General features: G+C 38.8%; 1 protein-coding gene across 1 annotated transcript; it reads right to left on the bottom strand.

Moving 5' to 3' along the window:
* Positions 1-2,190: 2,190 nt before the first annotated feature.
* On the bottom strand, positions 2,191-26,834 carry OPRK1 (opioid receptor kappa 1). The gene is made up of 4 exons (XM_021276339.4): positions 26,506-26,834; positions 25,678-26,005; positions 10,413-10,765; positions 2,191-3,767 (listed from the first exon to the last, which is right to left on the bottom strand). Exons 2-4 carry the CDS (start codon positions 25,935-25,937, stop codon positions 3,235-3,237), a joined length of 1,146 nt encoding a protein of 381 aa, XP_021132014.1. The 5' UTR covers positions 25,938-26,005; positions 26,506-26,834; the 3' UTR covers positions 2,191-3,234.
* Positions 26,835-27,596: the final 762 nt, after the last annotated feature.

The following is a 27,596-nucleotide window of genomic DNA, read 5'->3' as shown; positions in this document are numbered from 1 at the left end:
GCCTTCCTGCAGGAGCTGTGCGACAGCAGAGTCTGTCCCTGCTGTCCTGTCCCCTGCCCAGCACAGCCAGGGCTGGGCTAGGCAGCCCTCACCCCCATTCTTCACCTCTCGCTGCCTCCTGGAGATAGGTGGCTACACAACAGTGAAGGCAAAACATTTCTCCAGTATTGCAGAGAAAGTAAGGTATTTTACAAGGCTTAAATACAGGTTTCCATAGTCACCGTGCATGTCCCTGTGAGAATGATTGTTTTTGCCAACCGGTCACTCCAGTCTGGGAACTGCTGAACAAACAATGGGAATGTAATCAACTGGAAGCAGGTCCAGTGAGCAACACCATAATATTATTCTATTTTTATATATTTTCCCAGCTATGAAAAAATAAAAAATAAAAAATCTTGGCCAGCTTTTCAATAACCTGCTTTTCAACAAAGTGTTGTAAGACACCTAATTTTATGAGAAAACCTCCAACCTTCTGCTGCATCAGGACTAATTGACTGTTAATATTTTATGGAAAGAAATCTTTAGAACACATTTTATATCACTTTTCAAGCCTTTTCATACCCATACCACAGAAAAATTGTTAGGAACTTGTTCTTTCCTCCAACTGTGGTACAGAAAATGCTCTAATTTCTCAAAAACATAATCACACACACACACAAACAAAGACAATTAGAATGCTCTTTTTTTTTTACAAATACAGAACGTTGCTTTTTCATTGCAATGCAGAGCACTGTACATAATGTACAGAGCAATAACTCTGCTGTAATACAGATATACATATGCAACACAATTCTAAAAAATGAAACAAACAAACAAAAAAGTTATTTGGAATAAAAATGATTCATTAGGGCCCAGTTCTTTCATAGTACATTTACTGCTAACTTGATAAATATATCTGACCATTAATTTTTACCCCAAATATTCCATTTTTGTTAAAAAAAGGAAAGTTATTTAAATTAGTTAAAGGTTAGAACACTATCTAGAAATGTTTATGCGTGATAAAGAGACACATTCCAAAAATAAAATACAAATGAAAATAAAAAATAAAAATAAGTAAAAATAGAGATAGAGATAGAGATAGAGATAGAGATAGAGATAGAGATAGAGATAGAGATAGAGATAGAGATAGAGATAGAGATAAATTAAAATTAAAATTAATTAAAATTAAAATTATAAAAGGAAAGGAAAAGAAAAAGGGAAAGGAAAACAAGAGAAAAAAAAAAAAGGAGAGAGATGGAGAAACAGAGTAGAACATAAAGAATCATAATGTCAGTTTTGTGAACCTCATTCATTTCCTCTTGCAAATCAAATATCCTGAGGTCAGCTATGCTCTTATCATACATAAAATAAAATAAAATAAAATAAAATAAAATAAAATAAAATAAAATAAAATAAAATAAAATAAAATAAAAAGTTCTAGACTTATCCAGAAAGGATTATCTTCAATATTTTCATTTACAAATATAATTGCATGACAGCAGTTAGTTTTCAAGCACCAAACTCCACAGCCTGAACCTCATGCCTGTGCTCCACAGGGCAGCACCACCAGAGGGCTGTAGACACCAGGGACTGTTCGGGACTGGTCTGGTGCTGCGAGGTGAATGTAGGAGAACTGCATTTGTTCACCTGGTACCAAAAATATTAGATGTATGTCACTGTATTAATAATAAAAGATGTTGAAGTTATCCAGAAGGATGAATTTCCACAGCATTTCCACAAGAACTGCACTGCCAGCTACAAAAGTAAATATCACAATTTGCACCTGTGTGCATAAAAGATTTTTAGTTGGTTACTCCAGTACAACTAAACTAGTCATTTTTTCTGAGAAAATTTGCTATGCAGTGAAGGTACCCTCATTAGTCATGATTTTGTATAAAGAACAAAGTTACTAGGAAGATATCTGGTAAACAAATCTGCTTCTAGTGAAGAAAATGACAGCATTCCTCCAAAGTTCAGGAAAGCAAAAATTGGGGTAGTAATATATCACTAATGGGAAAAGAAGAAACTATGGGCTGGATTTTAGGCTCAGTTTTGCCATAAACTTACCTTCAGGAAGCCATTAACTTGTGTTGCTGTGCCTTTGTTTTTTCATCTTCATAGGAACACAAATAAATTTACTGAATTCATAGGACTGCATCAAAGAAAACATATTGTCATCAGAAAAATAGAAACTTTTCCAATCAAGTACCATTAAACCATCCAGCTTATTTAATCTTCATCTCCTCTTTATCAATCCAGTTAATGTGTTTGCTAATTCAGTAGTTTCTAACAACTCTTCAAATATTTATTTCGGTCTGCTTACAAGTTGCCCAGGAAAACAAGTACAGAACTATTTTTAAGTATGTCCCCTTTACTGAAAATGGAATGTGATTATTTATTCCCATATAATGAATGCGGCACAGTTACTCATCATTTTTTTAACAAGTGAAGAATGTACAATTTTCTAGTCTCTTGTTGAAAATACACTCTGGAAATGTATATTACATTATCCACAATCATAAGTATACAAACATCTTGGAAAATCACACATAGAAAATGTTACACAGAGGTGATTCAACACATGCAAAAATATGCTAACAATTTTCCTTAAGTCTCGGTATTTTAAATACTGCAATGCTTTACCATATACAGACATAACAAAATCACTTTGGTATGTAGGCAGATCATGCTTAAATTGAATTTCCACAGAACAGACAAAAGTTACAAATATATTAGTTGAGGATAATATTGATTATAGTTCTGGCAGTGTTCTGCAGAAACCTACACTCTTCACTGTAAAAGAGTATGATAAATCAAGTTGTCAAACTACATACTTCAGAAGCAATCAATGTTGGGGCAAAACTTTGGTTTTGGCATAACTTGGTGTTATAGCCAAATGTCATTTAATATTATATTATATAGCGTAAAGAGGAAACTCAGAGCTTTCTTTATCCAGAGTAAAGTGGTACAATATTAAGCATCTCTCCTCTCCTCAAAAGTGTGCATTAGTACCCGATCAACTACAGAAAACACGATGCCAAAACCTCAGGTCCTCTTCATTTGAGTTTAGTTTCAGGAGGTTCTTGCTTGTCAATAAATAACTTGCTTTAGTTCAAACTACTAGGATTTCTTAAGTATTCCAAAAATATCTGTCTAGGTGAGTCTAGCTCAAACTGCAGTGGTAATCTGCGTCAGTCCTAGATCATTGGATTCTTCTCTCTCTTGAGGACAGTAAGACGACATTTCCACGACTAGTCATACAGGTTTGTTTGTCCCATCTGTTTCCCGCATATAAGCTGGGTCTTGCACAGTGTTTCTGACTCTGCTCGTGCTCTGCCTGTCCATCCTCATCTTAAGGGGGAAGCAGAAGTCCTTGAAACATCTCTTGAAATTTTCATCCAAAAAAGCATACAGGATTGGATTGAGGCTGCTGTTGGTGTAACCCAAAGCGATACAGAAATAATAGCTGGATATAGCAGCAGTACTGTGGGACACATCCCCTAATGCTTCAACCAGCACAAAAATATGAATAGGAGTCCAACAGATAATAAAAACTGCCACAACTACGAGAACCAACCTGGTAATGCGGCGCAGGTTTCGATCTTTCTCTCGAGACCCTGAGAGAAGCCGTACACTTTTAAGGCGCAGGATCATCAGAGTATAGCAAACAATTATAATAAGGACTGGAATAACAAATGCAAAGACAAAGACACAGATTTTCATGAAGATGTCCCACCACACGTAATCTCTGTCTGGAAATTGCAAGGAGCATTCAGTGCTCGTGGTATCTAGAAATGAAATAAGCAAGAAGAAAATTGCTTTATTATTAGATATTCTAAACAATATAATTATCATAGCATAAGCTAGGAAAAGTGCTTATCATGTAATGTGATACTAATAAATAGAGTTAGCATTAAATCACTCCAAGGAAAGCTTTCATTTACCACTGAAACTGGTTTTACGCAGCTGTCTCTAGAAATTACTTGGAGAGATATGGGCTTTTAAAATGCATAACATTGTATAAAATTTGCTTCCCACAGGAGGAGCTAAAAATGCAGAGGCACAAAATAAAAATTTATAAATTGAGTTGAGCAATTGTTTCCATTTGAATCTCACTGAGATTTAAAGCCAGAAAGAGTACCAGGTTTAATGGAGTAGAAAACTCATAATTATTACCAAACTATATATGCTTTTGTCTGTGGGAGGAGCAGATTTTTGGTATCATGAATGGTGGGAGCTGAATGAGATTTTGATCATAGGAAGGTTTTGCCAATATATGACAATTGTGTAATAATCTTTTCCCATGTGTCTCCTTCAATGTAAATGGAGTACATATACATGTAAGTGCTTGCAATCCCCCCCCCCCCAAAAAAAGTAAAAAAAATAAAATCCTGGCAACAGTTTCTTCAGCTTCTTTTCAGTTACATAGAAGCAAATAAAATATGTACGTGTACAGAGTCAAATGGAGGCTGCTCTTTTTGCAGATAGCATCACTGACTGCAGTATCCGAGCCATTAATACCATCCCACTCCCTTTCTCCTTTCCCATGGCAGAATTCAAAACCACAGGCTCTCTCACATTATTGTAAACCCCAGAAATATTCCATCTGATAGGAGGCTGCTAAGGCATGAAATATGAGGTTTCATTTACCGACCTCATTGCAGCCTTCTAACATACAAACCACATGGAGAAACAAGAAATAAGATAAATGGCAAAGCAGGACAAGGGATAAATTTACAACTACTATCAGCAGTTAAACTGCACTGAAGACAAGTCAAGGTAACCCAGGGATTTTTCACTCTGAATTGTAGCTTAGAGTTTATCCTCTCAAGCACTGCATTATTCTAGTGTTTGGTGGTATGTTTTATCTATTTATTTTCATTTTCCCTACTGAATTCTTCATTCCTCTACAAATTATTATGTATTGGCTTTTATTGAATCAGAGCTAAAGGTGGAAAGCTTCAATACACTGTTGTACAGTCAGGGGAAAAAAATCCATCACACCATATTTGCTTGTTATTAAAATGCTTCACAAATCAAGCTGATATTGCAGCTGATATTATTTTGAAAAACATTCCCAGAGGCTGGGGTGGGGAAAGTTATCCTAGAATAACAGAATCATTAAGGTTGGAAAAGAGCTCCAAGATCACCTGGTCCAACCATCCCCCTGTCCACCACTGTCACCCACTAACCCCTGTCCCTAAGCACCACGTCCAACCTTTCCTTAAACATCCCCACGTACAGTGATGCCACCACCTCCCTGGGCAACCCGTTCCAATGCCTGACCATTCTTTCTGAGAAGAAATGTCTCCTAATTTCCAACTTAAACCTCCCCTGGTGCAACGTGAGGCCATTCCCTCTAGCCCTATCACTAGTTACTTGTGAAAAGAGTCCAATCCCCAGATTTTAGTATCATATAGGCATTTCCATGGTTAGATATCAGAAAACTGTTACTGGGTGATATTGAACACTTCTACATTCAAATAAAAGGTTGAAATTGAAACTAAATGTTTTGAGTTTTTATTTTAAAGGATATAATTACTAATGGATATTTCTGAAAGCTGAAAAGTGAAAAAAGTCTCCATCTTTCAAGCCTGATGGAAAATGTAAGATGACAGCAAAAGCATTATCTCATAAGGTTGCAACTTTTGCTCAACATTTCTAAACCCTTTGTGATTATATTTTAATAAAGCAGTTTACTTTTACTTAATTTGATTATAGAAACGTCAATAATTATCTTCAAGAAAACTTTCACATTGATTATTTACTTTTATTTGTAGTAGATCACGGCCTAGCAATAGCAGCAATAATACACAAGTACGATGTCTAGACTAGTAAAGCCAGATGTGCAGTTTGATCATAAAGCTGTGATTAGGGATGACTGTTCTAGACCACATCCAGCTACCTACTAATAACCCCTCCCTCTTCAGGTCTATTGATATAATTTAATGTATTTATCAAAATCATTAGATTAGAAAAAGCTCCTGCTGTTTAAAATGTTTGTGCCAGCCAAATCATCTTGAGAAAGCCACAGGAACACATATATACATTTTTGCAGCCATTCCTGAGAGGACAGGAGCTACTGAACTGATGGAGTCATACTGGAAGCCCAAAACCTTCAGTTGCAGCTGGAAGAGCAAGACCAGCCACAGCCCCATCATCATCCCTCAGTAAAGAATTCAGAGTCCAGGCAGCACTTCCAGTGACAGAAAAGGAAAAATCAGAAATGACTTAGAAATTTTCCAACAGATAATTAGAATTGCTAATTCACCAAAATTATTTCCCTAATCCATCCTTATCAAAATCATCTGAAAGAAAAACAGGAAAAAAAATAAAAAATGTTTTACTTTCAGAGTATTCAAATAGATCATTCTGTTATACCTTTTCAGAGCAAATTCACTTTTGTTTTAATTTTACCTTGAAAGATACTTCTAAGATGTAGTTTATTAAGTTAAAAATATTAAAGTAATTGTATATGATAAATACAAACAAATGTCATAATATTAAGATAATATAGTGTTAATTCAGTGTTTGTATTAAATGGAATGTATATAAATATACAATATAGTCATAAATATTCTCAGAAGATAAAAAAGATAGTATCAGCATAGCTAACTCTTTTTTTTTTTCTTTCTGATGCATAAAAAAAGACAAAAGTGGATTTAGCTTACAAAAAGATGGGTACTTTATATGTGTATCCCAACATATACTACTGAAAATCAGTATTGCTAATTTTCAATAATGTAAAATAAAATAATAAGATAAAAATAAAATCTTTATTAAAGAAATTGAGTGGTTATGGCTGGAGGGAACCTCTGGAGGCCATCTGGTCCAACCCCCTGCTCAGGCAGGGCCACCCAAAGCAGGCTGCCCAGGACCATGTCCAGGTGGCTTTTGGATATCTCCAAGGAAACTCCACAGCCTCTCTGGTCAACCTGTGACAGTGCTCTGTCATCCACACATAAAACAGGGAGCCTCCTGTATGTCAGTTTGTGTCCATTGCCTCTTGTCCTGGCACTGGGCACCACTGGCTCCATCTTTGCATTCTTCTTTCAGATCTATGACCATTAAATATGGTCACACTTGCTATGCTTTCCATAAATTGGTAAATAACGATGGTATTTCAAAATCCCAAATTATCAAATACAAATTTATGGCTGTTTTAGATCTCACAGCAATGTACTTTATATGTAAAATCTTATCCTAAATTCATTAATATTGAATATTATCATAAGAATATATAAATTATATATGAAATTAAAAACATGAGCACAATGAAAGAGTTAGAATATGGAATCCTTTTCTTTTTCACAGTTAACATCAAGGATCAACAAATATCGTTGTCAAAGGTACAAAATATCATACTAATTTTTAGGAACATTGAGAGAGAATAACATCCAATTTGTACTTTACGCTTGTTGCCTGAAAATGTGCAGAACTAAATTTAGTGTCACAAAATGAGAATTTACGATGTTCATACTGTCATACTGACTTTTTCCACTCTGGAAGCCATCTATTCTAAATAGATCGATATATTTAGAGGAAAATGCTGCACTTCAAAAGGTATTTTAGTGTAAATATATATTAAAATGTTTGATAAAATACCACTTAAGATTCATTTTAATCCTGATGTGGGAAGTCTATTTCTGTTAGGTAGTGTTGTGGTTTAACCCGGCCGGCAGGTAAATACCACACAGCCGTTTGCTCACCCTCCCCCCTCCCTCTCTCGGATGGGGGAGAGAAATGGGAAAGTGAAGCCTGTGAGCTTAGATAAAGGCAGTTTATTAAGACAGGAAAATAGTAAGAACAACAACAATAATAACAATAATGATGATAATAGTACTACTAATAATAATGTGTACAAAACAAGTGACGCACAATGCAATTGCTCACCACCCCACTGACTGATGCCCAGCCTATCCCCGAGCAGACAGCCCCCCACCCCAGCTAGCCACCCCTATATATTGTTTATCATGTCAGATGGTATGGAATACCCCTTTGGCCAGTTTGGGTCAGCTGTCCTGGCTCTGTCCCCTCCCAGCTCTTGCTGCACCCCAGCCTGCCCGTTGGCAGGACAGAGCAAGAAGCTGAAAAGTCCGTGGCTTAGTGTAAGCACTGCTCTGCAACAATTAACACATCAGCATGTTATCAGCACTCTTCTCATCCTAAGCCAACTAGCACCCTACCAGCTACTAGGAGGAAAATTAACTCTGTCCTAACTGAAACCAGGGCAGGTAACTTAGTAATACCTCACCTACAGGCATCCGTATTCCTCTCTATTCAATTGGAGCCTTCATAATATTTCTGGGAATACTAATAGTACCTCTGATTTCTTTATTTTTTAATTATTCTTCAGCAATAAAGGCTCCGTTAAGGCCAGAGAGGGAAAATTTACACAGACGTAAGATTTATTCTGTAGGGAAAATGCATCTGGAAGGACACCCCTGGGAGCAATCCTGCACTGTGAGAATGAAAGGGACTAACTGTGTGTAGGCTTGGAACTTTAAATACAATCACTTTCCTTTTGATATTCAGTTGTTGTTTAAATCTGAACCCAACAGAGGCCCCAGGGCATATAAACAGCTACTATTGTCATCAACATAATATAGAGTTTCAGTACTGAGCTCCAGCTGCCAGGCAAAGGGAAGATCTTTGTGTTTTTTCCCCTTCACCATTTATCAGTGCAATTCATGAACACACCAGACAAGATAATTGGCAGTAAATGCTCAAGAGACACCTTAGATCAGACAAGCAGGGATGAATGGTAGGGGCTGACAAGCATTTGCTAATAATTCCTAATCTTATTTGGCCCAGCTGAGGTGTGTATTACTAGTCACTGCTTCAGGAGGAAGGAAAAAAAAAAAAAAAACTCTGCCTGCCATGCAACATGAAAAAGACATTTAATCATTTCTGGCCACAGAGCAGCCCTTTGAACTCAGTGTGATGCTTACAGTGAATGACAAGAACATTCTACTAGTTAAGAACACTCCTAACAAAACACCTGGTTGAGCCAATGTCTCATAGCCTTCAAGATTTCATCTGTAGTTAGACAATCATTCTTCCCACCTGGAGATGCTTGGAAGTGACTTTTTCCTCAGCCACACATTATTTCATAGAGCCTGTCCAAACTTTACTGGGGAGAAGAGTTACAGCACTGCAGACCAGGACACTTAATCTCCCAAAAGGCTGATGAAGAGTTCTCAGAGCATCTCTCCTCTCACCTACCCAGCATAAGACCAGGAGTAAAACCAGTATCTATACATCTTCAGTAAAATCAATCAGCCTTTGAGCAGCTGAACACCGTTGTTTTGTTTGCATTGATCTATGCCAAGAGTTTAACACACACCATTTATTTTCTCTGCCAGATAAAACTGTGTCCTTATGTAAAGTTTACTAGTTCTCTTGGGAGGAGTGAAACCTTTCTACTAGAAAAGGTTGCTAATTCAGGAACTTATTTATCATTCTTCAGAAGATCATTTACATCGCAAACAACACTACCACCAAATAAATATGTATGCCCTGTGTTTCATAGGTCATCTGTGTCAGGATGGCCTCAACATCAGGACATCATTAGAGGTTTCAAGCCCTTTGAATATACAGAAGTGCTCCTGTACTACTGTCATGCTTGTGGGTATGAAGTATATATTTCCCTTTTCCCTGACAAGGAGGATTTCAAAATAAGATTAACTCCCAAGCAGGCCAGCTTTGGTAATGAGTCACCAGTTATAGGGGCGAAATCTGCAGTCCATAAATCCATAATCCGTATGGATTATAAATTTCAAGTAGAGTCTACAAGTTCTCTGCACACAGATTCATTGACCTCATGTTCTTGTAGTTGCCTCCGTTATGCTCTGTATTCCCAATTTCTCTGCTGAAGCTTATTCCTAGCTTTTCCAAGTCTCCATATACACCCCCTTTCCTTTTCTTTTTAAACAAGAACTTCTGACATTGTCATTTTCACAGGATTTAGCTTACTTTTCTCTCTCCAGCTACTGATATTTTTTTTATTTTTTTTCCATACCTTCAAGTTCTGTGAAATGGCTCTTAATAATAAGTTCCCAAGTCTTAATACTAATGATGGTTTTAATATTAACACTAATGAGAAACAATCTACTTTCTGCTCTTGCAACTTCATCAGAACTACTCTCACAACACTTACAAAAAGCACCTTCAGCCCACATTTCAAGTTGGCAAGGGCATCTGAGCTTAAATTATTTATACGTCATACAGTAATGTTCCACAATATATTTCAAAATGTCTAAATGAAATTTAGACATACTTTTGGAACCAAGGAATGTGGGTGATCTTCTGTGTGTAAAGGGTACACAAATTACTGAAGTAGGAACAAAGCAGGTTTAGACGATATTTCAAGCTACATTTTATGTCATTTGAGAAACAAGAAGACTCAGTTCTTTCAGAATGCTCACACTCACCTTCCCTGACTTTGGTACCTCCGAGAACTATTGCAGATATACCAACAGATGAGGACAACAGCCAGATACAGATATTGATTATCTTCGCCTTGAGTGGAGTACGGAAGTCCAGAGCTTTCACAGGGTGACACACAGCGATGTATCGATCAACACTCATCATGGTCAGTGTGAATATGCTGGTAAACATGTTATAGTAGTCGATCGAAATAACTATTTTACACAGCACATCCCCAAATGGCCAAGAGTTCATCAGGTACTCTGTGCTTTGGAAAGGCATAGTTGTGGTAACTAGGGCATCTGCCATAGCCAAATTGAAAATGTAGATGTTGGTTGCTGTCTTCATCTTTGTATACCTGAAGGACAAAAAATAATAATAAATGTGATTGTATCAGCACATTCAAAAATGTAATATCTTCTCAGTCATCTTTTGCCATAGTCATTTTTCTCTATCATTTTTTAGCGTGACAGAAGTGCACACATTTAGGACCCTTGGAATTACAGTAAATACTTTTCACTCCATCCTTCAGCACCTGCATTAATCAGTTACAACTATTCACCACAGGTGAAAACAGACATATGAATAAATGTAATCTAATTATCCAAATGCTGGTTTCAATTCTATCTGCTCAGATCCATCTATAAGCAATTGCCCTTCTTCACTTCTATATTTCCAATCTCTCTTTTATCATTTGCTTCTCCTAGTCCCCTCTTTCATGACTGCCAACATAAAAGATGATGACTGAACAGCAGGATTACAGTAGAGGAAAAAAAATCAGCAATGTTTTCTCTGCATCCTTTAATTTCACCAATACAAAACACTTGTTTTGTCATTGTGGTAGGAACCTTAACCCACACAGAGGAATAGGATCCCAGACAGCACCCTGCTTTGTTCTGCACGACGACAGTCTAATGCTGGGGGCCCTGGCTGTGTTACAGGGTGTGGAGGACTGCTGCCAGCTCTGCTACAGACACAGAGCAGGAAGGACAGCCTCTCTCATTTCCATTATTACCATACAGATATGCTTAACTCTCCTTTCTGAGATTCCATGCCCCTAAAACAAGTAGTTACTTCTGTTCATTGCTGTTAATTTATTATGAGATTCAATGACAGAGTTTCTCAAAACTCAAAACTGTTTCACACATATATTTTGAATGGGTCCCCAAACTAAAAGGTGCACACGCAACACACACAGAAACACATTGAGCTAGATTGTGCCAAGTATCATTAACGAATTTGCAGTGGAATATAAGATTCTATCAGTTCAGCTAATGAACATATTGGGCAATGTGTCTATTTATCTTTTAAACTTTGACATGTGAAAACAAAATTAATTTGGGAAAAAAAAAAAGTCTTGAGCAGAGTTCAAAAGTGCTGACAAATATGCCTAGCAAGTAAATTAAATATTAATTAAAATATAGACAGGAATGTCATTTAATGACCTACATGAAGCATGAAAAACAGCTTCAGTTTTTATACTTCACTCTAATTAGAACTCAGTGAGAAAATGAATCCAAATACCGGTTCAAAGTAAGGAAATGAGAACTGCAAGGGGTGCAATGAGAACTGAAGGTAAAAACCCTTCTCATTTAGATGCCAACAAGCTGTACCTGCTGTCTGAAATGACTGTAAAGAATCCTGGTACTTGCTTCCCAAGGGAGGGTTGCCTGCTGCCCAACGAACAGTTCTAATTCAGGTTTACATATTGAGCAAAACTATAGGCAATGAAGCACGAAGAATAGCTGCCAAATGAAGCATCTTTACAGCAATGGTGTGATCCCTATGGTCTAGTCTCCCTCTGCCCTGGTTTGAGCTTCTCCAAGATAAAAGAATAAAGGTGTGGAAGAACCCACCAGTCAAAGCTGGGCTTCCCTACACTTTCCAGAGTAGCATCCTCAATAGGGCCTCCAGCAGAGGAGGCAGTCTATCCTGTAGGTCACATTACAGCCCCTAAGAGACTGTGGAAACAAATACAAGGTGCATTATCAGACTGGGAATTTTCCTCCTGGGAGGGGGAGGTAGGAAAAAAAAATAAAAAAAAGCAACTCTGAATGATGCATCTCAATTGTAAGACTGAAGTAAAACTCACTAAGCACTCAACATTTCTGTGCAAATATATATATATATATACATATATATGTATATTTGGAAAGGTTACCTTGAAGCACTACAAAAATCAGTGAAAGAAGGGGAGAAGTTCTTTCTGTGAGGAACTTAAAGACCTTAAAACATTTAGTTTATCAAAAGAACACCAAGAGGTGACTTGATTACAGTGTCTGAAGTCCTCCACAGAGAGAAAATAACAGGTACTGAAGAGCTCTTTCAGACTGGAAAGAAAAGCATAACAAGGAGACACACATAAGAGTCACAGCCAGACAAACTCAGCTTAGAAACAATGATAGATTTTTCCTAACAACTAAGGTGATTATTACTGGGAACAAATTACACAGGAAAGGAGTAATTTTTCCATCTTTTATGTCTCCAGATCAATGTCTGATGCTTTGCAAGTAGCTGTGCTTCAGTCAAACACAAGCTACTAGACTCAATACAGGATTATTTAAATGAAATGCAATGGCCTGTGATAAGCAGAGGTGAAATTACTAATAACTCTTCTGAATCACTGCTTCTGTAAATCTTTAAAAAAATCCCCATGGATTTGGATAGGGAAAGTTTGCCTTCACATACAGAAGAATTTGTCTGATCTTTTTCCTTTAAAGAAAATCAGAATATTTTCATAAAAAATAACTAAGAGGATTTTATTAGCCTTAAAAAAATCAAATATCTGAAAGCCTTTCTATCTCACATTTCTTGTTCCTTGCAGCCTGAATTCAACTTTTGTTGTGCATGTGACACCATGACACAATTTAATTACATGTCAATGTATACTATATTTTGTCAATGTGTGCTATATTTTCCCATTACCTCTTTCCCCCACCACCAGCCTTCCAGTAGCAGTAGCAAACCCTCTGTAAAACAGAACTTATTTTTTACATAATTTCAAAACTCAAAGTTTTTAATCTGCAACATGAAACATGTTCTCTGTATACACAGTGTGTATTAATGATATTATAAATGTAAAGTGAGCTATATTGATATTTTGGACTACACAACATATGCATGAATAAGTAAAATAATTTTCCTCAGTCCAACAAGAAAGATGTCTTGTCATGTACAGGTTATAAGAAATACGTAGTCATCCAAGCACCGGCATTTAGACAACCTTCAGTGTAAGCAAATCAAAGTTGTATGTGGGACTGAAAATATGTTTAAAAATATACATATATTTTTAAGTGCCATTCTACCTATAAAGCTCTGAAAAAGGCTTCGGATCATTTTCCTTATGTAAGCACATACCAATGCTGTCTTTGATAGCTTTACCTGCTGTGTGCCTCATGCCTCCCCACAACTCACCAGCCAGGCAGTCTCATGACTAGCTGGCCTTGCCCAAATCCCCCTGAGTTCACAGACCACAGGCAGGTGCCTCTTTGCACTGTTCACTCTCAGCCAGAACAGGCACCTACACGTATATTGTACATTCTTCCCCTTTGTTCATGCTCGGTAGAGCATGAGACTTTTAATCTTAGGGTTGTGGGTGTGAGCCCCACGCTGGGCACCCAAGTGATGCACGACACAATTGCTCACCAACCTCTGCTCAGGGATAGTCTGGGCATCAGTCAGCTGGCAGTGAGCAATTGCATTGTACACCACTTGTTTTATACACATTATTAGTAGTAGATTAGTAGTAGTACTATCATCATTATTATTATTTGTTTTCTTTCTTTTATACCCCAATAAATTCTCTTTATCTCAACCACAAGCTTTCACTTTTTTTCTGATTCTCTCCCCCATCCCACTGATGGTGGAGCGGGGGACGTGAGCAATGGGCTATGTGGTGCTTAGCTGCCAGATGGGTTAAACCACAACACTCTTTTTCTGCCAGACTGGGAACAAGAAGGAAGGAGGCTAATAAATACTGCTCCAATAAATACTTTATTACATTTAGGCAATTAATTCACCCAGACACTGCAGAGCAAGGATGGGTACCTAACTAAAGGATAAGTGGTTCACTGGTCAACCTCAGCAATGCTAAGTCTAAACACTTTTTACTGTTGTAACCTTACATCTCATTGACATCATATTTTATTTTATTTTATTTTATTTTATTTTATTTTATTTTATTTTATTTTATTTTTACATTTATGCAATGTAAAGAACTTGTAAAGAACTCCAGATAAATGAGGTGTTGGCCTTTACAGCTGTCAGGCAATATGGATTAAATCATAGAATAATTCATAAGTTTATAAATTCAGAACAGCTTGTGAGAATCCGGACTCAGTCATCCAAACTCCTTTTGAATTTTTGGAATTAAACATCTAAAAATTATTAAATGCTTAGATGCTTCTGAAGATATGTACTTGCAGGCTTAATCAAAGTTCAGTTAAAGTAATGGAGTGAGAGCTGTTGCTGTCTGACACTTTGAAGTGGACCCTGATAGAGTCTTGACTCTAACACAAGATGAGCAATTTGATCACTTTTCTACAACTCATTTCTATTGCACTAAAATATGGGAGGCAACATTTTGGAAGGTTTGAGTATCTCTCCCTACACTTTTCATTCGCACAAATCAGCACTTGAAGAAGGCAAAAATAGTAATGGAGTAAGGGAATCCTGCCTTCCTTTACAAAACTAAAACTATTGATCAAATAGTTGAATGTTATTTAAGGAAAAGTACTGCTATCTGCTTAAATTAGTCTAGCAGAGCACAATGGATTAATACTAATGTTACATAGGAATGGAAAGTCTCACTGCTAAATCTGCTGCTAGCATCTTTCTTCAAGGAGCAGAAAATCCTACAATGACTTAAATTAGTTGACGGATTTTGCAACTGCATGTCTCAAGCCTCTGTAGGCTTTAAATACCTGGAAGATTTATGAAAATCCTGCAGAAAAACAATCAAGATAAACAGAAAACTATAATTTGGATGTGGTTTTTTTGGATTAATATATGGTAATGTTTTTTTAAGAAGCAAAATTAAAATAATGTGTTATATATCACAAGTAAAATTCTCAAAGCAATCACATCTTAACCTAAGTACACTTTCCAAAAGTGGAAAGTTCTCTGAGACTGACTTTGGACTGACCTTCATAAAATTTCTGCCATCACTCACTCAAATCATCGTTACTGTACTTTTCCTTATGGAGCAGAATTTTCTTTGCACATATTCTTAAGACACTAAATAGGATAAAAATCACACCTCTAACCCAAGCTTATCAATGAAATTAGGGTGATTGAAGAAGGAAGCATGCTAGTAAGAAGTTGGTGTGCTTTCAGAAATAAATAAATAAATAAAATTCATTAGTAAACCTGCTAGCAGAGCCCCTTAAAGGTGTTATCTCAAGAAGAGAGGAGTGTGGTTCTACAGTACAGCATAACACTAGTAAAGCTAATAAAATCTGAGAAGGTAGCTCTGGTCAAAAATTTGTCGTACCTGAAATAGGCTAAAATGTTCCCTGCAGTGTGAAATGAGGGGTGGGGAGGGGAGCAAGTCTAACAAATATACTACAACAATATTCTGCAGTAGCAGAGTGAAAGTACAAAAGCATGAAATACAAGGTATAACAAACATATTTTTGGCAGATACCTGAGCCAGCAAATGTAAATGAAAGCTAAAGCACATCTAAAAGCAAATTGCAAAAACACCTATCGCCAGGATGCAGGCTCTGTTCCACTAGGCTCCTCTGAATGATGTATATGGAGATCAAGCAGCTGAAAAGCTTATTCATGAAAGCTCTAAATCTCAAGGCTATATTCAGGGCACACTCAATATCATTCTCGGTCAGAACAAGGAAAAAATAATAATAAAAAAATAAAAGAGGAGTATGCATTCCAAACATACCAGTTCAAAAGGATGGCTCAGCTATCTTTTGTATCTTCAAGCTCAATGTAAATGTTTATGATAATATGAAGCTAAGGTTGAGGTCAAAAGAAGAATGCAAAAAAATAAAAAAAAAAAAAAACTGTTGTTTCTATGTTCACATTGGGTTATATGTTATTATTACATTTTAAATGACAGACAGAATTAAGCAGTGGACAGGACCTTAGAAAACCATTGAGTCTGCCACTTTAAGCAAAAGCAAACACTGTTACTGCACACAGTTAAATTTTGTTTGTCTGCAACACCAAATTATTTAGGAGCCTATGAAAATTGTATATGTTGCCTTTAAAACAGTATCCTAAAGTGGAATTCGATTTACTCATAAACACCTGCAGGTACCTATTTTTAAGTGGCTTAAATAATACATGATCTTGGCTTTTATGCTTCCCTCAGGGAGCTCAATCTACCAGAATGTCAGAAGATATCACCAAAGTCCTGACAATTTACCACTACAATTACTCTTAGGAACTAACCATAGCCTGAGCCAGAATGAGATCTTAGATGTAGAAATATTCCTTCCTGAGCTTCTGAATTGTGGAAGAGAAGGTTCAAGTTTACATATAACCTAGTCAAAAGGAATAAATAAATAAATAAATAAATAATAAAATTAAATGAAGACTCCTTAACTAGGATGAACTATCTTTCTTCCTTCTGTGATAAGGATTCTTAATATTTTTGTGTGAGTTCAAAAGCATCTTTTTTGAAGAAATATGCTTTATGTTAGAAACACCAATACTCTGAAATTTGTTCTTCTATGGTTTTGCTAGGAGAGCTCAGAGAGACCTTGAGGGCACTGTGATTTACCATGTCTTATATTGAAATAAAGGGAATGCAGAATTTTACAAAATTGGTACTTTATCCAAAACCCATACGTCTCATATTATCATTAGGGAGCCTAGACAACTAATGTAGACTATGTACTTGATTTTTTTGACATCTAACGGAAGAATCCAGTCCTTGTCAAGCAACTGACACTGTTGAGAAACTTGATGCTGCTGCAGATGCTTTCTGTTAATCTGTCGCATTACAGAGAGATCCCAGGGTGTTACACGGCCCATCCTAACCCTTCTCACTTGCCACATGCACATTAGCCCTGTGAGCTAAGTCTCTGTCTCCAATAACATTCACTTTTCTCATACCTCGTACCTCTTGAAAGCCTATTTGCTTCTTAAAGGACATCATGAGCCCCCTTAACAGAACAAAATGCTTCCTATCTTCTTGTGGGAGTGGGAAGAGAATTTTCTATGCAGTGGAATAGTGATTGACTGGCAGAAAGAACAGATCTCATTGCTCAGGGGTACAGAGATAGTAGCTCCCTCAGAAGGTTTTTCAGGGTGTTGCCTTCCTGCTACATAGGTAGCATATATATGCAGAACTTGGCAGAAGCAGCCAAATGCTATTGAACGTTTGTTCTCATCTAGTTGTTTCTCCAGGAGAGAAATAAGGAAAGAATTCAGAAAATTCTCACAGAGATGTCCTGTGGACTGGGTATCACTCTTATTCTGAGAACAAGACACCTGGCCTCCATCTTGCCATAGGGATGAATAATAACTGCCACTGCTGGGAGTGTTTTATAGGACAACTGCACACTTCGGTTGTGTGGGGACCTGAAACTCAGGTCAGCACTCCTGTAATGGAATTGAATAGGAGACAAGGGACGTCCCTCTGTAACAAGTACAGGATTATGTTGTAAGGTAATGAATGGATACACTAACAGTGAGCCAGCTCAGGGAAAAGTCATAAGTCCCTCTTAGGAGACAGCCCAGAGGTTCTCCATGGACTCTACCCATTCATCTGTTTTCCTCACTTGCCTCAGAGAAGCCCCCAGCACAGACCAACTGAGCACTCACTTTTCCAAAAGAGATGAGGTAAGCAAAATGCAGGAAACATTAAGACATAGTCAACTGTAAAGCACAACTGATAGCTTCCATGTTAAAAATGTTTTTCTTCTCCAATGCACTTTAACAAACCAGTCATTTTGAAAGCCATGTCAAAGAGTAAGCTGCAAAGCTGTTCATTGGCTAGCAGAATGGTAAAATAAAATTTCTGACTGTGAATAGTAATCGAACACATTGAATAGCTTGTCTGAACTAATCCTACCATGCAAATTCCCATCACCACTCAAGGATGACTATGTTCCACTGCGGGTAGACTATGAGCAACACAGCAGGCAGTGAATTTGGCTAAATAGTCAGTCAGGAGATATAATGTTTTCTGTCTTCCATATGCTAAGTAGCTAGGTTTGGCAACCCTAGGTGTTCACTCACAGTGCACTGCAGAACAGCACCAACTTTGTAATAGAGAAGAGCAGCCAGCCAGAGCACTGTGCATTGCATAGGTGCAGTGGTCTCAGGAACAGAGAAAACAGAAAGGTTCTGCATGCGTTCTTGCCATGGATTAATGAACTCATGTGATGAAGAAAACCATGTTAGGCTCTAACATTCATGCAGAAAGGAAAGAGCTTTTATTTTAAACAATGTTTTGAAACTGAAAATAGCAAACTGCCTAGAACTAATTTTCACTTCTCTAGGGATTAAAAGCTGAATCTAATGAGATCTTAACCCTCTGGCTTCAGGATAAGTAAATATTTCAAAGATAATACACAGTCTAGCAGGCAAACTTCCCAATAGGATCATAAAAATGATGTGCACCTTTATATATTCTTTGTTTATATATTTTTTATATTTTGTGGAATGCCAGCATGGGTCAGACACACCTCTTTCCATGTCCTCATTCCATCTGTACTCACCCCTTCCCCAAAGCTAATTCAGTTTGTGCACTCATGCCTACTTGTACACAGAATAACATTCATATTGGCATTTCCTCATGCCTCTCAAACTCCTCCGAAGAGAAAACCAATAAACAAAGCACAAAGACTGACTTGAGGAGTACACACAGGGCCCACACTTTGAGTTATTTGATTATTACAGGTGGGAGAACCAAGAGACATGAAGCAGGGTTCCTAGAAGTAGATTTTATAATGATTTTGTGGTTACTTTTCCTTTGGAAAGTAACTGAAATTGAAATTCTCCTTGGGAACTCACCTTTTTCAAAGCATTTCAGGTAAGGGACCAATAAATCACAGTTTGAAGAGAGGGTGAAAGTAGGTAGCCAGTAAGATTATCCCCCATTACCCTTAGCACATCCTGGGCCAAAGTCACCATGTTAAGCATTTCCTGACTCAACACCCTTACAGCAAATTCAAAATCTTCCATTGTGAAAAACTACATGAAGGGTCCCCACTCTTCCCTCTCTCTATCCCCCTCATTGCTTCCCTGCTGCACTTTCTCCCCATGTGCTGGCCAGGAGTGTGGTCCTCCCCATCCATCTCCCAGCTGAGGACTGATGATCTGTCTCAAGGTTTCTGCATTGCCAGTGGTATGCCTGGAAAGTTCTTGTAAGTTTTCACTTTCTGCCAGTTCAAAAGGGCTCCCCATAATTTGTCTTGCTTCCAGCCATTAATTCCAGTTATGCCTTTCACTGAAATAGATGACTACCTGGCTGCTAGCCCAGCGGAAGTGTCTGGATGGATACCAAATTACTTTCCAGAAGCCAAACAGATTACTCACTATAAGCTATTGCCTCTCTCAAATACTCTCTCCAATAAATATTCCTTCTAACTCTTCCCTGTGCTCTCTCCAGTTTTTCAGTATCAGATCTTCTTATCATAGTATGTTATCAGAAAATCATCTTGAGTTTCTTATCTGCTTATAAATCCCACGTCTTACTTACTGTCTAGCAGGATATTAAATATATTAAAAAACATTTAAATTTTGTTTAAATGAGATGTGCTTGACAAACTACCAATATTTTTGTATATATGTATAAACCTGTTCTCCTTCCTGCTCTACCTTGTTCTTTGTGCCATCTGTAAAAGCTGTCAGTAGTGACCAGTTGTCAAAGTCTTGTTGGTAAATAGTGCCATGTCAGGCCAAGTTCAGCAGAACCCACCAAAAGTACCTCCACTCAGCAAGGTGAGGTCAGATGTTCCTTCAGGTCCTGTGATGAACTACTAACGATCCATTTGATGCCTCTGTGCTGATAATAGTGATAAAGGTGTTATGCAAGGCCTTTACATTTAGTAGCCAATCCCATGATTTCATAAAAGAATAAAATGGCTGACTGCAAGTAATAGACAACAGGCAATTCAGATAGGTTGACCCTCCCCAGTTTCATTTTTCATTTCAAAACAATAAAATTTCAAAATATAATTTAATAAATTTAGAACAATTATTTAAAGCAAATTAACATGTAATCTTTGATGTTATCAAAATCTAATATAGATCTAAACCAGTATATTAAATCAATTTTATTTTTGCATATATGTCTACTGTAATATTTTCATTATGGTTTGGAATGAATGGTGGATAAATTTAAAAACAATCTGGAAGGGAGTTGATTTTAGATGATATTTCTTAACAGACTCTTCCTGTTACATAAGATGCCACTCAGTTTGATGAATAGCAGAACAGAAATGTATTACTAGTTATCTTTTTTCTTAAACATTAGACTGAGCAGAATACAAGCTTTCTCTTTTCCCTTAGGAATGAATATACATATCTGTGACACAGCCTCTCGTTAAAACTGTTTTTGAATGTAGAAAATTATTCAGTTCACTGGAAGCCTGAAAGATAATTTTAAAAGAAATACAGGACTGCTTATTTAAGAATTTGATGTCAGCAGCTGTTCTCAGTAGATGACTTCAGTAATAATGGAGGTAAGGCACATGCAAAAAGTCAGCCTGGAGTGGGTAAGAGGCAGTCACATGGCTCCCACAGAGTTTTTACCTGAATATGTTTATGGTTTTTGTAAGAGCCAAACCATTATTAAACTTGTAACTCAGCTTTCATTCAGAGAACTTTTCTTCCCTTCCAGCTGTCACCAAAAAATGCACCATTTTGTTTAAAGTTAGCACTAACATTTGGAGAAATAAAGTCAGGAGAGGAGGAGCAGGGGGGTGGGAAAGAAAGGAAAAGGGTTATATTGCTTGCAAGGACAAGTAATTTAATTTATCAACTTCAGCCAACGATTTTACTCTGAGGGTTTGAGATAAACTCTGATCATGTTAAGACACACACAGGTGTGTAACTTTACACAGGTGAGGTAAGATAATTTCACGTGGTTTCTACAAAAACGTTTTGTGCCTCCTCTTCTCCTCCATAGGGGAACTGTTCTTCCCACATTGCATTTGCAATTCCCACCAGTGCAGCAAGCAACATGATTCCCTGTTTTTCTCTTACTGCCTCCCCACAAAAAACAGCAGCTGCAGGCAAGTGTTACATGCCATGTGCCCCGCTGGCTGTTGACTGACAGCAGACTTCTCGGGGCTTGTACAAGGACCACGCATCTGATCTTAACACAGGGAGAGCTCCTGCAAACCTTAGAGAGTGCCAAGAGTGTAGGTTGCACTGCATACATAAAGCAGAGCTACTTTCTGTGTATTAAAAATAACCTTTCTCAATGTGCCTGAGGAAACTGGGGTGCTTACATTAGCCCTGGTCTTGCCTAGGATATTTAGTGATTGAGTTTTGGCTTTTAATCTAACAGTTACTGTGTGCATTTAAAAAGACTAAATTCCCATACTTCCATTTTATATGAGGAAACTGAGCCACAGAGCCACAAAGTGACCTTCTCAGGTAAGAACAATGTGTTGTACCCCAAAAGTAAAACCAAGGGAAGAACACAGGTTTCCTAAAACTTGGTTTAACAGGCCATACTGCTCCCACAGTACCATTCCCACCCTGCCTTCAACACAGCTCTCTATGGGAGATGGAAAGATTCGTTGCCAACATGAGGAAATTAGATACCTGAACAGTGATGAAAAACATCCTTATTACCTTATTTCAACTCTAATGTTTTTCTATCACAGGGATTTCTCAACACATTAAAGAGATATATTTCTCTCTCTATTTTCTCCAATGCATTTTCTCTCTCTATGTCTTTAAAGTATATGAAAGAACGTATGGCTGCCTCTGTCTCGACCTATCCCTTTCCATTTATATATGGAATATATATGTCTTCCTTTTCTTGCCTTTTCAACACTTCTGTTTTCTTCCTGCTTCCACTTTTGCATTCACTGAAGCAGAACGCACACCTGTTTTTCTCAGGAGGGATGCAGCATCTCCGTGCATGTTGTCTCCTCCTCCACCCACTCCCTCATCACTGTAGGTATTTGGACATCAGCTCTCCATCCTGGGAAAGAGCTAAGGTCTGGAACATAGTCCAGCCCTCCAGTAAAGGAGTTGTTACAATCACGTTGGAAATATATATTTGGAGTAATTCTTTCCTCCTTTAATAAACTGTGTAATGATGTGGTTTGTTTCCTAACCAAAACAAAGATCCCACGGATTTATCAGATGCAGTTACTTAACTTTCAGGACATGTACACATCTTTGAAGTGTCAGTCTCTGGTCACTTCTGTGGGTTTCCCCCTCAGCAGGAACATCCCCGCCACACCCAAAAGAGATTTCAGACACCCACCACTCTGCACATAGGGTGCTTGGTTGGTGACTTGCCGGTCTCCATGAGCTCCTTCAGCAGCACATGTGAGGACGCAGCAAAGGACATACCCTTGTGTTGGTCTTAAAGCAAGGAACAGCCCAAGGCCTGCATACTCCACAGCTTTTGGCTGAATTTGAGCCTCCTTTGGAAGGGTCTCAAGACCATTTGGAGACTCCTGAATCTACAGCAGCGTTGATACTTCAATGGTTTCATTGAAATTTTCAGAACGTAAGGGGTCTTGTTTATGTCACCCAAGAGGTGACTCAGTGGACGACTGCTGTGGTTTAACCTAGCAAGCAGGTAAGCACCACAGAGCCATTTGCTCACACACACACAAACACCAGTGGGATAGGAGACAGAATCAGGAAAAAAAAATAAAAATAAGAAATTGAAATCTTGAGGTTGAGATAAAGGCAGTTTATTAGAACAGAAAAGAAAGGAAAATAATATTAATAATGATAATAGTACTACTATTAATACTGTGTACAACACAAGTGATGCACAATGCAATTGATCACCACCCACTGACCGATACCTATCCCATTCCTGAGCAACTGATCCCCTACCCAAGTCTGCCACCCTTTATTAATTGTTCAGCATGACATCATATGGTAAGGAATATCGCTTTAGCAAGTCTGGGCCAGCTGTCCTGGCTGTGTCCCCTGCCAGCTCCTGCTGCACCCGCAGCTTGTTCACTGACAGAACAGAGCAAAGAGCTGAAAAGTCCTTGGCTTAGTATAAGCACTGCTCTGCAACAGTTAAAACATCAGTGTGCTATTAACATTGTTCTCATCCTAAATCCAAAACACAGCATCATACCAGCTACTATGAGGAAAATTAACTCTATCCTAACTGAAACCAGGACAACAACAATATCAGCTGTTGTTTAAACGAGAAAAGGGAGGAGGAGCCAGGCCTGCATTGCCTGCTGGTCCAGCCAGAGTTAGGAAGAGGAAAGCAGATCCAGGATTTGGAGACATGAGAAATGGCTAAGAGGGGATGCACAGAAACCCTCTGTTCAACTGGTCGATAAAGAATCATTTTCCCACCCTCCTTGAGATTCATGTCAGCTGAGAGAAAGTCAATGTGGGATGGCAAGGGGATATGTTCCCCCTATGCCTTGCTACCATCTTTCACAAACGTCTCACAGACCTTGGCTTTCCACACAAAAGCAAATTACTGCAGTGTGCGTTTTTCAATGGGTTGTGAAAACCTATCTTGAGGTGCAGTCATGCTGAGAGAGGATTTGAGGCAAAGAGAAAGGGAGATGAGAGGTCAGGACAAAAATGAAAAATACAACTCTTGCATTAATATTTGGAATATTTAAATGACCCAAATATAACGTAAATAAATTTGTAATGTAATTGTGGGAACTGGTAGAAGAAGGAGACAAGTCTAACTAGACTCTCACGAAAAATAATCTTAGGAGAGAAAAAAAAAGAAATATATATGAACTAGTGTAATACATACATGTTAACTTTCAGAGCCCTGGCTACATTTGAATTTTTTTCCACTTCTCAGGCCAGTTAATCAACACTATCACTGTTAAGTGAGTGATGATTTAGAAAAACTGCCTTTGCCACTATGCATGTCAAGTACGGAGTCTCTCTTCTTGCAAGTTCAAAAAGAAATTAAATCTCTACTCTGAAAGAAGGGTAAAAAAGCAGGAAGGGGTATCAAAATTATAGCACCACAAAGATGGAGCAAACCAGTTACTCCACATTGACCACAGGCATCTTTATCTATTAGATCAACTTTTAAAAGGAATTTTACTTCCATTTTTCAAGGGTATTCATCTGGTTATAACTCACCTTTCACATAGTATATCATCATTAACTTCACTGCTTCCAGTTAACTTCCCTCTGTATCAAGTCTGAGAGAGTTATTTCACCATTCTGCAATTGCTTGACCCTTATCATGCACTCTTTACGAACAAGATCCCTTGCAATCCTTCAATATTTCTTACTGTGCTCAAGCTGATTTTATATAAGGAATGAATACTCCACAGTATTTTTTTTTCCAGCATTCAAATAGAATGTGAAGCAGGATTCTGAGAAGTTGTATGATTTCAGTTCCCTTGGTTGCTCGTTATCACTCTGCTGAGCTGCACTATCTGAGCATCTTTATAAATTGCAAATGGACAGCACAAAAAGACAGAAAAATCATTCTGTCAGCTAAAATACATGCCAATACACAAGTATTGGTGCATTTCACTAAGTGGTTTAATGTGAAAAACTACTTGATACAGATACGCAGCTTTGTCCTGCTTCTGGAAAAACAATAGGAAAGGCCTCTGCATCTGCTTTGCTTTCTTCAAGATGACAACAACTGGAGTTAAACACCACTAAGCAGAGAAACAACACCTCTTGCATTTCCTTTAAGCGTTTCCTTTTTTTCCCCTCTTGTTAAACGAGCCACTAGGTGACAAGGCAGCAACGTATCAGTGTCCACACGACTAGACACATAAGCCTTCCCTAGGGGACTCCTCACAGGAGAAAAAAAAAATAAACTACCTTGCAGAAGTTTTCTTCTCCACTTTCCCTCGGACAAGGGCAGCCTCTCATCCCTAGAGGGCACCCGGTGAACACAGCTCCCAGGCACCAAGCACCTTTCCTGCAGGATTCATCACTTTTAACCAGCTGCTCCTTTCTGCCTGAATCTGCGTTTCCAGACAAACCTCAGTGACTGAAAAGGTTTGGGGTCATTCCAGCTACTTTTTCTTTTCCACCTTCTCGTATATGCACATCACCTCATATAGGCACCCCACCAACTGATAAATTTCAGGACAGCCATTTGCATCCCTTTCAAACAGCTACACCCAAGCCTCTTACCTTATGATGACAAACATGACCAGAGAGTTTCCCACCAAGCCGACCACGAAGACCACTGAGTAGACAGCGGTGATGATGATGGGGATAGCAGGGGAGATGCTGGTGTGGTTGTGCTGGCTGTCCCCAAAGGCCCCGGTGGCGTTGTTGTCGTAGTCTGCCCAGCCCAGGGGCCAGCTGCTGCTGGTGCTGGGGGGGCGACAGGGCCCCGGCGAGCAGGTGGAGTCCGGCTCCTCACGGAAAATCTGTACGGGGGCATCCATAGGGGCCACGGCCCCCACGGGCAGGAGAGAGACCAGCAGGAGAGCGCAGGCTGCAGGAGGCAAGTGTGCTGAAAAGAGAGGGAATGAGGCAAAAGTGCTGTCACGGCCACTGGATGTTCAGCCCTCCAAAATTTGTACCTGTTAAAAGGGAGTTCTTCTGTGGCAGGAACTGTGATTTGCCAAGCAGATATTTAAGCAAACCACATTCGGATTCAAAAAAATAAAAAAATGCAAGTTTTACAGCTCAGTGTGTAATGGGTAAGTGCTGCTCCTCCAGGTGCCCAAGGAAAGTTTTCCTCCACTTTCAGAGATTACACAGAGAAACAAATCAGATGGGAAGCAGCTCAGATCCACCCCCACACTTTAACCCTGTCTCTCCCATCCTCCATATTTAAATCAAAGAGCATCCTAATGACAGGGGCTCTTTATTCCCTGAGCTCTACTATAAGCAAGGAGAGAGAAACCCACCACATCTCTGCACATCTGCTTTGACTGCCAGCCCTGAGCTATTTTTTTCCAGATCCCCTATCTGCTTCCAGAGAAGGGACAAAATAATGACATGAATTACCTCTTTCAGTCCAGAGGAAGGAACAGAGTCCTCAGACAGATGTTCGTCACAGGAAAAAAAGCACCACCATAGCTCCTGGAAGTACCACAGGTCTTCTCGGACTTTTGAACCTGGGGCACCTGCACCTCTGGAGATGCGTGCTGGCAGCCGAGCCAATTCCCGGGCAGGAGCAGTGGCGTGCTAGCAGCAGTTGCTGCTGTTCCAGCTCCCACCACTTCGCCTTTTCCCTCCCAGGCTCTCTCTGCCTCCCTCTCCCCCTGCCAGGGCTCCGGCAGCACTCTGCTCTGATGCACGCGTTCTCCTCCGTCTCTGTCCCTGCAGCTCAGGAGCTCACATGACTTCTGCCTAAATGCTCAGAGGCAGTCAAATTAAAAGATAAGCAAGAAATAAGTTCTGCAAGGAATGAATACTTGGTTTTATTCACTTTTCCAAATCACCTTTTCTCATTGCCCCTGCGCTCCCAGGCCTCAAGCAATGATTTCCTCTGCCTTATTGAATTCTGCATGCTTTTACAGGCTAGTAGATGCTGAATAAAAGGACTTTTTTCAGTTTACATCTTTTGTCTGGTCCATCAGCCTTTTGCTGCCTCAGCTTCAAAACTGTATGTCCCAAATGCCTCTTGCAGGGTGGCTGTGCTCCTACTCCCTTATACCTGTAACTCATGCAGAAGCTGGGTATCAAAGCAGAGAGGCAGAAACAGCTGAGAACACCCTGATCACTGTCCTTACTTTATTCAAGCTGTTCCACACGGTGTGAGAAGCTAAGCATACTAGGCATAGAGAAGCAGCACATGCAGAAATCAAATCCCTCGGAATCAATCCCATAAATACTCCATCAAGTGCTAACACCAATTAGTGTTCAGTATATCCCTTAATTTGCACACAGGCCTTAAAATCACCACCAGGACTCCCTCTAAATGGCAAATTGGAGAGATGAGGCAAGAACCTTAGTAGTGGCCTCTCCCTTGGAAGAAGTGGAAAACGTCCAGACTGGATGCGCCTCAAAGCTCCCAGCAGGAGAGCAGGTGTCCGCTGGCAACTACAGACTGTCATGGCTCTTTAGACATGTGGTGAAGCTCAGACATCCAGAAA

Source organism: Anas platyrhynchos, chromosome 2 (genome assembly GCF_047663525.1).
Source record: "Anas platyrhynchos isolate ZD024472 breed Pekin duck chromosome 2, IASCAAS_PekinDuck_T2T, whole genome shotgun sequence".
In the NCBI taxonomy this organism is placed as follows: Eukaryota; Metazoa; Chordata; class Aves; order Anseriformes; family Anatidae; genus Anas; species Anas platyrhynchos.
The sequence above is the reverse complement of the archived record's forward strand: the minus strand, read 5'-3'. Positions and strand labels throughout refer to the sequence as shown.

What these genes read in the sequence shown, in the direction of transcription:
- OPRK1 (XM_021276339.4), bottom strand. Translation starts at nt 25,937, where the DNA reads ATGGATGCCCCCGTACAGATTTTCCGTGAGGAGCCGGACTCCACCTGC. An exon ending in GTCATGTTTGTCATCATAAG is followed by an intron (nt 10,766 to 25,677) that starts GTAAGAGGCTTG and finishes TTTGTCCTTCAG; the next exon opens with GTATACAAAGATGAAGACAG. An exon ending in AGGTACCAAAGTCAGGGAAG is followed by an intron (nt 3,768 to 10,412) that starts GTGAGTGTGAGC and finishes TTTCATTTCTAG; the next exon opens with ATACCACGAGCACTGAATGC.